This window comes from Poeciliopsis prolifica, unplaced genomic scaffold (genome assembly GCF_027474105.1).
Source record: "Poeciliopsis prolifica strain line A6 unplaced genomic scaffold, Auburn_PproV2 SCAFFOLD022, whole genome shotgun sequence".
In the NCBI taxonomy this organism is placed as follows: domain Eukaryota; kingdom Metazoa; phylum Chordata; class Actinopteri; order Cyprinodontiformes; family Poeciliidae; genus Poeciliopsis; species Poeciliopsis prolifica.
The window spans coordinates 5708132-5721242 of NW_026562397.1; the positions used below are offsets into that span (position 1 = coordinate 5708132).

Here is a 13111-nt window from a genome sequence, read left to right on the forward strand (position 1 = left end):
ATGAATCAAAGGCAACTCAAAGCAGATTCATTTTTAACTGGGATTGTTTCGCAGTTTTCTGGAGGTTTCTCAAAGATTTGTGGTTCATTTTCTTTGAAATCTGTTTCTACGAAACAAAGGAAAAAAAACTTAAACTTACATAAAGTATTTTTTCTGTGAAACATGAAACGAGGTTGGATTCTTCTGCTCCGAAACCTGAAAATGATCCATTCATATTAAAGCCAGGAATCAGTCAAACCACCACACATTAAGTTTTAATTCGTCCTAATATTTCCTTCAAACTGTAAATCTTCTGACGGTCCGGAGAGATTTTAATTTAAATTGCTTTCATTTGTCTTCTCAAGCTTTCCAGGAAGCTTAATATTTCAGGCAGTGTGTGAAACCTGCCGCGAAGTGTACAGTGTAATTTTGGGAAGTCGAACCATCGCTGAGGATGGATGTGAGCAATTTGCATTCTGCTATGAAACCATATCTGTTGCTCCCTACCTTTCCATCCAGCTGTCACTGAGTTGTCTATCTATCTGTCTGTCTGTCATGTAGAGTTTCCTCTGTCGGCGCGTCAGGAGAGAGCAGCTGTTGTGTGGAAGCACATGTGTGGCTTCGGAAGCGTGATAATAATGTTGAAATGTTTGTTTTGTTAAACTTCTGCTTCCTTCTCTTGGCAAGCCGTGTAAACATGTGGAAACAGCTATAATGAATCAATTATTTTATTGATTTTTTTAATCTGTAGCAGTGGTGTAAACTCCCACACCAAACTAAAAAAATAAAAAAATAAAAAACAACAAAATAAAGTATCTGTTTTGCAAGGTGCAAAACTACCAGTTAATGAATTTTTAAACCTAAAAGAATATTGCTGAAACATTTTATCTTTTTTTTTTACTTTTGAACTATTCATAATTCATAAATTCCTTTTTCCTGGTATATAAATATTGATTGCTTTGCATATATTTTAGCCAAGGCTCTCTAGATTGGACGTGTTTCTCCTCCCGTCACACGCAGTGAGGTTACCATCGCAACCGTTAGACGCTATCTGCATGCTAGCCAGATGTTTTGGGAATCATGAAAGGAAAGCAGATAACAGACTCTAAGATGGCAGCTATTAATGCAAATTCATTCATCGTTCGCAAATTTCACTAAAAAAAGTCTGAAAAAGTCAAAAAAAAATAATTCTAAGTTTGACTTTTTTTTTTTTTTTTTACTTTTTAAAACTTTTTCCTGGAAAATTTCAGTTTCTTTCTGGCAAATCTTCAACTTACAAACGTCCTCAAAATTTCTAAGCTTAGAATCGTTTTTGGTTTTTTCTAGAAAATTTCTGAGATAAATCTAAAAGTTTCCCTTTTTCTCTGGGCTGCAATGTACTCCTCTATGTTGTTTTTTTTCTACAATGGCCGTGATACGCCTCCCTAAACACATATGCAGAAGTGCATCTTAAATTAAACCTTATCAAAGTTTCTTAAGACGTTCACCATAGCAGTAGAAAAAGTTCAGCCTTATTTCTGCCTAACTGCGATGATGAAGAGAACATTTTCCACAAATCAATGCCGCCAGCAATATTCTCCTGCCTCTCTCTAACAGTTTTTTATTTATTTATTTATTTTCATATTTAATTGAATGGATTATCAAACTTAATAGAATACTGCTTTGCTCAGTCCTACCATTTTATTTTAGTGGATGGAATGGAAAAATAAAGCAAACCTTTGAGAGAAATGATGGCATATAACCAGGCTCACCCTCAGCTTTGAAAACATATTTCCATGATTGGTCTCTGATTTCTCTTCAGTCTTTATTAGCTCTTAGAAACCCAGAGCTTCTCACAGCCATAGACTGATGGAGTGTTACATCCATTCCCACCTCCAGGTTGATTAATTGGATTTCAGTAGACGGGCAGAAATCATCACTCCAGTTAAAGTCCAGATTGTATTCTGCGGTTGTCGCCACTGCTGCTGCTACAAAGAGATGCGGCGGCTGAATTTTTGCAAAGCGATTAAGTCTCAACATATCAAGTCTCACAATGCTGGTGCATCTCGGCAAATTGGACGAACGCGATTTCTCTGTGCTGAAATCGAAAAGCTGAACTTACATATTGCAGATGTTGGTCACACACAGATCCGTGTGTTTCAAATTGAAATCCGACATTCGGTTTCTCGGAAAAATGAGACAGAGGTGTTCGACTGCTGCCTTCAGTCAGCGGCCCAGCAGACACTCACTGACACAACCAAGATAAGCGACAGAAGGTCATTGATGAAGAATCTGGCTGTTACTGTGTCCAAGCATATTTATGGAAAGCTTAGTGGAAGGAAGAGTCCAACAGGAAAATGTAATGATAATAATGAGAGGACTGTCAAGCAAAACCTGTTGAACTCAGCAGAACCACGGGCCCATTGACTCCATGCCACGCTGCATTGATGCAGTGAATTATGCAAAAGAACTTCTGTAAACATGTCACAAATGTTTCTAGAAATAAATATAAGAAGCCTGGCGTTTCTGTCTGCGACATTTCTTTTTTTTTAAATAAATCTAAGGTCAAATTTTAATTTAATGAGACATTGGATTTTGGATTCTTTCTTATTTTTTTATACAAGAATTAAAAAGCTTGAAATCTCTCACTCCATGTGTAATGAATCTATGGAATATGTGAATTTCACTTTCTTAAATGGATTACAAGAAATGCTGTCCTTTTTTTTACAATATTCTAATTTATTGATATGGATATATAATTTATTGATATGGTAAACTCAATATGTATAGCTCTGAAAAATGAAGAGCCCGCTGCACTGAACCCCATTGAAAACCTGGTTATTTCACCAAATATCAATTTCTGAACTCTTCCTCAGTTAAAACATTAATATTGCTTTTTTTATTATTATTATTTATTTATTTTATTTTTTTATTTTGCTTTATCAGAGGTCTGAAAGCATTGTGTCTTTTTTGATATTTTGAGCATTTTTTCATTTTCTGCAAATTAATACTAAATTCTTGCGTGAGATTTCTGGGACATGTCGTCGTTTTGCTTCCTTGGCTAAAACAGAACAGCTGCATTAATGATGCAACTGCAAATGTTCTCTGTGGTCACATTCATCTGGGACATGATGCATTTTCTTTAGAGTGAGCTTGCTTTTAGACGTGCAGACAGGTTGTTTAAAGGCGGAGATGCTTGCGCTTCGTGGCACCAGAGGTGAACGAACTCAAACAAACGGCGGACACGTTCTGCACGTCGAGTTTTCAGCTCAAGGTCTGGTGTGAAATCGGATTTAGAGAGTCGTCTGCGACTTTGTGGCACTGTATATTTGCTTTTATTGTTGTTGCTGTTTTTCTTTTACACCACTCTGACTGGGATCAGGAGGGGTCAGGAGGAAGAATGGAGCATCCATTGTAATTCTGGCACATTTCATTAACATCAACCGCTGTCATCAAGACATGTCAGGGATGTTGCGTTTATTTATTCGTTTGTTTACACTGGTGTTTCGGCTTTCCTTCGTCACCTTCAACTTTGACATTTATGTTTACATCAGAGAAGTCTGATCGTTCCTCGCTGCTACTGCTGCTGTTTCCTTGCTCCCTTTTCTACAAAGGCTGTTTTCCTCTTGGTCCACACAGCCTCTGCGTTCCACACGTTCTGTCAATTAAAACTTTACCCAAAGCTTTCAGTGCTTAAAGCCTGTGTAACTTAAATAACACACTGTTAAATCAGGGTCTCGTCTTTGCAGTCCTTTTAACGCAGTCTTTCTCAAACTTTAGTCTCCGGACCAATGGTGGCCCGCGCACGCCCCCTGCCGGTCCGCAAGGTACTGCACGTAAACAACCGTTTATTTGCGGTGAAGCGAGTTCAGAGTGCGACGCTACAGTTGTGTAATAATAATGGCTAAATGGCTTAAAACTTTCTGAAAAGAAAACAGTGGAAAGTTTTTTGTTTTTTTTTTCCCCCAAAGCAACTCAAGTCTATTTTTTCTTTTATTATGCTTCTAAATTATAAACAGCTCTAAAACATTATTAGAGGACAACAACAGTTGTAGCAAAGTTTTTTTTGTTGTTGTTTGTTTCATGTAGTAGACATTAAAATGTGTTATTATTCTGGGGGCAATTTCAAATTAGGTGCTGCAGGAGTATTTGTGAAAAGGAGGAAGTCATTGTCGGCCTTAAAAAGTTTGAGAAACACAAATACAAAACCTCACTATTTAATCATTTCAGATGGATGGATGGATGGATGGATGGATGGATGGATGGATGGATGGATGGATGGATGGATGGATGGATGGATGGATGGATGGATGGATGGATGGATGGATGGATGGATGGATGGATGGATGGATGGATGGATGGATGGATGGATGGATGGATGGATGGATGGATGGATGGATGGATGGATGGATGGATGGATGGATGATGGATGGATGGATGGATGGATGGATGGATGGATGGATGGATGGATGGATGGATGGATGGATGGATGGATGGATGGATGGATGGATGGATGGATGGATGGATGGATGGATGGATGGATGGATGGATGGATGGATGGATGGATGGATGGATGGATGGATGGATGGATGGATGGATGGATGGATGGATGGATGGATGGATGGATGGATGGATGGATGGATGGATGGATGGATGATGGATGGATGGATGGATGGATGGATGGATGGATGGATGGATGGATGGATGGATGGATGGATGGATGGATGGATGGATGGATGGATGGATGGATGGATGGATGGATGGATGGATGGATGGATGGATGGATGGATGGATGGATGGATGGATGGATGGATGGATGGATGGATGGATGGATGGATGGATGGATGGATGGATGGATGGATGGATGGATGGATGGATGGATGGATGGATGGATGGATGGATGGATGGATGGATGGATGGATGGATGGATGGATGGATGGATGGATGGATGGATGGATGGATGGATGGATGGATGGATGGATGGATGGATGGATGGATGGATGGATGGATGGATGGATGGATGGATGGATGGATGGATGGATGGATGGATGGATGGATGGATGGATGGATGGATGGATGGATGGATGGATGGATGGATGGATGGATGGATGGATGGATGGATGGATGGATGGATGGATGGATGGATGGATGGATGGATGGATGGATGGATGGATGGATGGATGGATGGATGGATGGATGGATGGATGGATGGATGGATGGATGGATGGATGGATGGATGGATGGATGGATGGATGGATGGATGGATGGATGGATGGATGGATGGGATGGATGGATGGATGGATGGATGGATGGATGGATGGATGGATGGATGATGGATGGATGGATGGATGGATGGATGATGGATGGATGGATGGATGGATGGATGGATGGATGGATGGATGGATGGATGGATGGATGGATGATGGATGGATGGATGGATGGATGGATGGATGGATGGATGGATGGATGGATGGATGGATGGATGGATGGATGGATGGATGGATGGATGGATGGATGGATGGATGGATGGATGGATGGATGGATGGATGGATGGATGGATGGATGGATGGATGGAATTTAAGACAATCTGACATGTATTAAACTCAGGAAAAGTAAATATGTGTCCACAATTAAGATAATGCTGGAACCAGAACCAAACATGGAGAAGCAGCACTCGGCTTCTAGGCCCCAAAAAACTGGAACAAACTTCCAGAAAACTGCAAAGATGCTGAAACATCTGCTTTAAATCAAGGATCAAACTCCAGCGTTGTCTTTGATCAGCAGGAAGTGTGGAACATTGAACAACATATATATAGTCACGTTCCTAAAACAGCGGCCTGAGTCATTTTTTGTCGAAAGTGATTTTTTATTTTTTTTTTGTGCCTAAATCATCTTTTGGCAAAAAAATAACTGAACTCCATCGAGGATTTTATTTTAAACAAAAGTAACGACATTTGCTAGAAGGTTTTGATGATGGTATTTGACTAAACGTAACGTTTGTTGTTTCACAATCGGTTACGATATTCTGTTTATATGGTGTGAAGCCCTTTGAACTGCCCTGTTGCTGATATGTGCTACACTTGTAAACTTGACTAAAAATCCTGAAACCAATTTCCAGACGGTGTAGGAAACCCATCTATTCAAAGCAAAACCCAAAGTCTAAACTACTGCAAACCTTTAACATTGAACAGTTTGACCTTCTGTGTGTTTTTTGTTGACTTTCAGCTCAACAACCGGTGGAGGTGAAGAAAGGCGGCGAGCTCAGCGTGACGGAGCAAATCGCCGGCGTTATCCGCCAGCCGGCCTTCATCGCGGGGCTGGGCGTGGCCGCCTGGCTGGTTCTGATGGGCTCCGGCGGACTGCTCTACTGCCGGCACCGCAGGAGGAAGCAGCTGGGCCACTACACCACATCCTTCGCCTACACCCCAGCAGGTGAGGCAAGCCAGAAACGCCCTGTTCAGCTTCGGACAAGCAAAACTGGCGACCCGGCGTCGTCAGCCCACTCCTCAAAGTCGCCACATCCGACACGCAGAGACGCACAGAGAAAAAAAACCCGACTCAGCAGTCCGCAGTTTGTTTTTGCTCAACCCGGTGACAGTGACAAACTTCCTGACGCACCTCTGGGAATGGGGGGGAAACGTCTTGTATGGTGACGGATGCTTTCAATTTCAGTTGTGTGCACAAAACAAATCCTGAACTTTCATCTCATCCACGGTTAATTTAAATGTATTTATTATCCGAGCTCGCTGGCTTGCGCGACTGAAGGCAGAGGAAAATAAAACTGCAGTGGGACATATTTAGAACAAAGCCTTGGGGTGCATGAGTGAAAACACATCGTTTGTTCACTTGCTAATGCATTCAGAAGCACATGTAGTATGGCTTTATGTGTTATGTTATTGCGATTTAGATTACCTTACGATTGTGTCGGTTTGCGCGGCCGCCTCCCTTTTGTTGCGGGCGTGCTTTAATGGAAATCCATCCATTGTGTGTGTCTGAGTGTGTTTAGGTCAGAAGTGTATTTTCACAGAAATTAATTCAAACCTGTCTTTTGTTGACTGGACTGGGAAGTGTAGTGATACAGGGCTAAACACACTCGTTCTCTTCAGAGTCTTTGAAGGAAAGGGGAAAAAAAAGAGAGACGTCTTAAGGCGAAAGCTTTCTCTTCTCTGCTGTCAAACATGATTTATATTGTAGCTGTTTTTCTTTCTTCTTTTCCTTTTTGCAGTTGGCTTTGCTCACAGTGAAGGATCTGGAATCGTCAATGGAGGGTAAACTCTTCTTTAAGGTTTGATTCACATGATAAGAGACACTCTGGGTTTAATAGAAACAGCGCTAACGCGTTCCCACCTTTCACTCCCTCAAGGCCTGGCTTGTTGGGGTCAAATATGGGCAATTACCCCTGGCTGGCGGACTCCTGGCCCACTCCGAACCTCACTCACAGCAAAGACTTTGTCAACTGCTGCTCTGGAAAACTGGACTCGGAAAGATATTATAACTGTAAGAAGCTGACTATGCAGGTGAAATGGCCTGTTAGGAGCACAGAGGGCTGTAGCCGAGAGTGTGACTCGTTTGTTTTTTTTCCTTCTTCCCCTCCGGTCCAGCCGTCGGGATCATTATCTACCCCAGTCAGACGGAGAAGCGCAGCACGGCGTCCAACGACAGCCCCATTTACAGCACCATCAACACAGCGGCCGAGGACGACCTGCTGGCTTACTATGACACCTACTCCAGCGTGCCCTTCAACCAGGGTCCAGACCCCTACAGCAGCAACCCAGTGCTGCCCAGTGCTGGGATTCTGGGTCTGGAGCAGGACCTGGACCGCTGGACCATCCAGTCTGGCCAGTCGGGGTCAGAATATGCCAAACTCCAGTACACCAAGAAAAGCAACGGTCAGTAATTTCCCCAATACAAACTCCTTGTTTTGTTGCACTGAAAGTGGCAGAAGGTAACTTTCTAAAACATTTATATCTTTTTGCACATTTTTCAAAAAATGTTTCTGTGTCCTGAAAATAAACTGTGAAAAGCATCAATCAGCTTTGGTCCTATAGCAGGGTTTCTGTGCGGTAGTAAAAGGTAGTAAATTAAATTATCTCAAATTAAGGCCAGTAAAAGTTAGTAAAAGGTAACAAATAGAGTTAAAACTAGCAGCTTTGAACGGCCCTCAGAGCTCAGAGCCGCTTTCCATGGTAACCTGTGTCTGTTTTCAACCAGAGTAATGAGTCTTGTCATCCTGAGACAGATGTCCCTCTTTTTAATGTTTTTTTTTATTATTATTATTCATGAAATAAGGAAAGGTCCTGCTTGTTCCCCTCCTTCAGGATTTATAGTTAGTACGACTCAATATGTACTACTGACACAACTCTGCACTGTCTCTTACCATCGTCTTGAAAGGATTTAATAACACAGAATTTGGCACAATCCGATTTATTTCTGCTTTCAAAACCCATCAATTTGTTGTGAAATCCACCGACTTTGTTACAACCTTTTGAAATGGTTTCAATCGATAGTTCACTGGGTCTGCTGCCAGTCGAACATTTTCCCTGAGACGCTGCTGCTCTTACGGCGCATGTTCTGTCTGATCTGTGAAACCGCGAGACGTCAGACGGGGAGCAGACTGCACAAAAACAACGAGTCATGCGAGGCTCTCGCCACCATTCAAAAAAATAAAATAAATCACCTGTTACTGGAAATGAGAGATGCATCATCCTTCTGATCTATTCACATTTTGAACTAATTGGCTGTGGGTGTGACCTTGAACGTGGCAAAATAAACTGTTTCAAAGTCGTCTAACCCTTTTTTTTTTTTATTAATGTCTTTTTATCCAACCTTAAGTTAAGATGCTTTTATTCATTATCTCCTCCCACTCACATCCACATGCAAACACTGAGAAATAACAGAAGTTACCTTCAGAAATTACTGGAAAAGCTTTTGAAGCTTTGGAGAAACTCCTTAAGAAAACTAAAACTCGGTTGGTTCATCCACTTTCATCCACTTTATGCAGCTTGTCGTGCCGCCAGTGGATCTAATTCTCGTCAATTTCGCTTATGGAAACGTTCGCGTTGTTTTGAGGATGAAATGAAATGAGGTCGGCTGAAGAGGGAAGCCATTAGAGAAGGACTGTTTTAAAATCCATATCTTGCTCATTTTTTTGAGTGTGTACTCATTTGTCAAGCCGGACATAAAGATAATAGTAATAACAATGATTCCACTGTACGAATATGATACTAAGGATACTAAATGATGGCTCAACCTAAAAACAGAGAAATTACAAATGATAAAGACACATGAGATTAGTTAGAGTTTTGAGGAAAGTAAATGTATTTATGAATAAGTTGTTAGTTCTTCCTACCCCATTACAGACATGTTGAATGGAATAAAGTTTTTATGTACATTGCTATATTGTGATATCTTCAAACAATATTATTGTTTATTGCAATCATTTTTGAGCAAAATTGGTTGTCATGATAGGCCTACATTAATTATTGTTTTTTTTATATTTTTGTTGTTGTTATCAGACAAACTGACTTCGCAGGCATCTGCTGGATCCCTGTCCAAGCCGGCTCCTCTCACCTGGGTGGACGTTTTATCGCTTCCTCTTCCGCCCACCAGGGGCAGAGATCATCCAAAACCAGACAAAGGAGAGGCGCAGCACAGGTAGCCATCTTTCAGACTCCTGGAACGCTCGGCTCTTCTCTTAATTCAGTGGTTTTTTTGTTTGTTTTCTTTTCCATTTCATTATTATTAGCGAGAAGGCCTCTGGCTCCGCTTCTCTGACAGATGGCGTTAAGGCAGCTGGGCATCAAAGCTGCCCCGCAATGCTGCCAAGGCAGTCAAGCAAAGCCTAAGTGAAGTTTGGTGGACTGAGGAGTTTGCAAATTAACACTTGTGTGTGTACCGACGGCGAGGCGAGGCGGCGGAGGGGAGCGTTCGCACTAACCGCTTCTGACACATTAGATTGCGGACATAACGGGGTGGGGATCAGAAAGGCTGTTCTGACTGCGCCGTGTCTTTTGTAATGACATTAGGCTCCGTCTGACAGGCTGAATTAGTGCTTTCCGTTTTCAATGACACGTCCGTCATTAAAATGGCCCCGACGGCGCTGACATGACAGCAGGCGTCACGGAGGTGGAGCCCGTCGTCTTCTTCTCCTTCTTCTGTACTGCTTCCGTTTCATGAGGACTTTGAGCAACGTGTCTGATTTATTGCGGCTTTGCTCGTTTGTTGACCCCTCTGATTGCTCTGAAGTGTTTACCGGTTGGTGTTGAGGTTTGTGCGAATACTCTGGCAACAACTTAGAAAGAAAAGGAAGGTGATGCAACTGCAAAAACATAACATCCTTTTTGTTTTCGGTTTCTAGGACAAATATCTTAGGACACTTGAAATTGGGGGTAGGCGATATACTTAAAATTTTATCATAATATTTTGTCGTATTATTGTGATCACAGTAAAAATGGTAAAACCATTTATTTCCAGTTTTTAAATACTGCTCTTGAAAAACATTCCTATTGAAATGAAGCTTTTTCTGGATGCCACACAGAGACTTTGTTGACTCATATTTTTGAATTTATTATTTTTTTCTGGCGCCTCCCGTGGAAAAAAACACAGGAAAAAATGTCAAAAAGAAAATTTTAGTCAATTTTTATAAGCATCAACAGGAATGTAGCGTTATGTGATAATAATAAATAAATTTTTTATAATGACAGTAATTTTTTCACAGTAAACATTCCAATAAACGCCCACCCTTACCTGAGATTTGATAAAACGAACTTACAAGTAGCTGTCCAGCAGTAAATATGAGCTTGTTTTAAGTCTATAATTCCTTAATGTTGATTAACAAATAGTGCTTTTTAAAAATCAATATTAAGAAATATTGATCTTGAGCAAGCTTTGATATCTTGCTAAAAAGTTACTCATGTCAAGTGTATCAAGTTGTGTGCACTAGAAACTATACCAAAAATAGACACAAAAATAGGATTTGGTGTTTTTCGCCGTGTGGCTCAGTTTCATTTTGAATGCTGAACATGTGCGTTGAAAAAGAGAGAATATTTTTTTAGGAAGCATAGGAAAATATATCAAATAAAATCAGATTGTCTGGGTCGAGGAATCGGGATTCATCAGATCTCCTCTGCACCAGCAGAACGCATGAAAACACCAAAGATCGCAGCGGCGTGGGTTTTGAAGGTCGAGCCACTTGCATACTTTGCTTGTATGTGTTATTATTCTTCCCATGTCGGGTCAAGCACAGCTTCTCCTCCACGGCTCGGCCTCAGGACACTATTTAAATCACATTTGCCCTGCTGAGGCTTTCAAGGGACGCTGCGATCCACATGTGCTTTGAAAACACAGTACATGTGGTTTAAAAAATGTTCTACATTGGAAATATTTGGTTAATTTTTTTTATATCTTTTGCTCCTTTATTTGTGGTCAGGACACATTTATATTCTGTCATCAGTTGCATTGAGTGTCACGTCAATTTAAATGCACGCTTCGTCGTTCAGCTATGTGTTTTTACAGAATGGGAATTGGATTTATGGGGCAAAATTGCGTGACCAAGCAAAAGATATTCACTTCGATTTCACTCACAGCGTGCAGACGTTAACAATACACAAACAAACCTTACAGGAATTACAATAAACACACGTCAACATCCTCTGGAAGAAAACTTATCCATCCATTTTAATACAAAACATGTTGTCTGTTTTCTTCTCAATATCTAGAAATGAAATGAGAACAACTACTCTTCATTTAGCTGGCAGAGAGTCCAAACTGATTGTTGGATAACTAAAGCTGCACAACCTCAATCTGCTGTATGTGAACATAACTCTGACCAATTGGGGATTCGATGAAATTGTCACAAAAATTAAACTTGCTGATTCCCAAGTTGTGTGCGATGCCTTCAAAGGTTCAAATAAACCCTTTGAAGCTTAAGATTAGGGCTGGACAATAAATCAACAACAATATGTACCGCAACAGACACATGATCAATATCAATTAATAATATGCCTGATTGAATATTCAATATTCAGTGTTTAGAATATTCACTGAGCCACATGGCATTCTGGGAGACGTAGGCAGAAGAAGCCACTCAACCTCGGCTCACGGCCAGCTGAGAAAGGTGAAGGTCATCAACTCACTCGCTCTGCGGTTACCTAGCAGCAACTTGTTGAATAACTTACGCAGCAGCAGTTTCATGTTTCACTACCAGACCTCATAACTGATCAAAAATAAAACAATAAAAAGAACAATCAGTGAATAAAAGGGAAAAGGTAACAGCACCAGTAAGGCAACATTTCAGATACTTAACACAAAGCAAAACAAATCGATATCCATTGACATTAACCGATATGAGACGCTTGTATCGTGATATGTTTTCGTGATATGTTTTTCAGCCATATTGCCCAGCCCCATGTTGTATTGAAAAATCTAACTGAAAACGAATCCCACATCCTGAATCAGATGCAAGAAGACAGAGTGTTTCTCTGAAAGCCACTCCTTCACCTTCCGCCTTCTCTCCGCCCAACGTTTAGCTCCGAGGAGGAAGATGATGACTGGTGTCCTCCGCTGCCGGCCAGAACCTACCTGATGGACTCTTACAGGGAGGACGGGTCAGACCTGCCGTCCAGACCAGAGGAAGTAATGCCTCCCCCACAGCATGACGCCCCGCAGCCAGGCGACAGTCCCCGCATCCAGCACTTTGACTTGTTGGTTCGCCACCAGCAGAGCCAGGTGTCCCAGTCCAACCCCGATCTATTCACCAACACCAAGGCACTGGAAGCCAGTGATCTGTGCAACCACAGCAGCCAATGGGAGGATGATTTCAGGGGAGAAAGCCTCGGCAAAGGTCAGTTTGAATTAATTTGAATGTTGAGGCTGGACTCACGCGACCGCGCCGCGTCACAAAGAATCTGCTTTCCTGTTACTCAGCAGAAAGTAAATCGTGTTGCATTTATTCACGGGGGATTTATTTGTAATTTTTTTGGCTTCTGCGTAAAGTTTCCCTAAAGGATGACGTCAGCAATGCTCTCTTGTCAGGACAATCTCTCGACGCGGCCGCCGAGTCGAGCCCGACGGCTGCGGCGCAGAAACCCAGGAGTAAAAAGAGAGCGCCGAGGGACGGACAGAGCCGGAGAGAGAGGCACGGAGACGCGGCAGG

At 41.7% G+C, this 13111-nt stretch overlaps 1 protein-coding gene across 1 annotated transcript in view; it reads left to right on the plus strand.

The window, feature by feature from the left end:
* Positions 1-13111, plus strand: part of zgc:77784 (uncharacterized protein LOC402947 homolog) — an 85040-nt gene that overhangs the window by 66985 nt on the left and 4944 nt on the right. Inside the window, exons 17-23 of the mRNA XM_055045529.1 lie at positions 6184-6390; positions 7184-7226; positions 7322-7455; positions 7560-7847; positions 9474-9612; positions 12486-12799; positions 12991-13110. Of these exons, the coding sequence (XP_054901504.1) occupies positions 6184-6390; positions 7184-7226; positions 7322-7455; positions 7560-7847; positions 9474-9612; positions 12486-12799; positions 12991-13110 (1245 nt within the window). The remainder of the gene's footprint in view (positions 1-6183; positions 6391-7183; positions 7227-7321; positions 7456-7559; positions 7848-9473; positions 9613-12485; positions 12800-12990; position 13111) is intronic.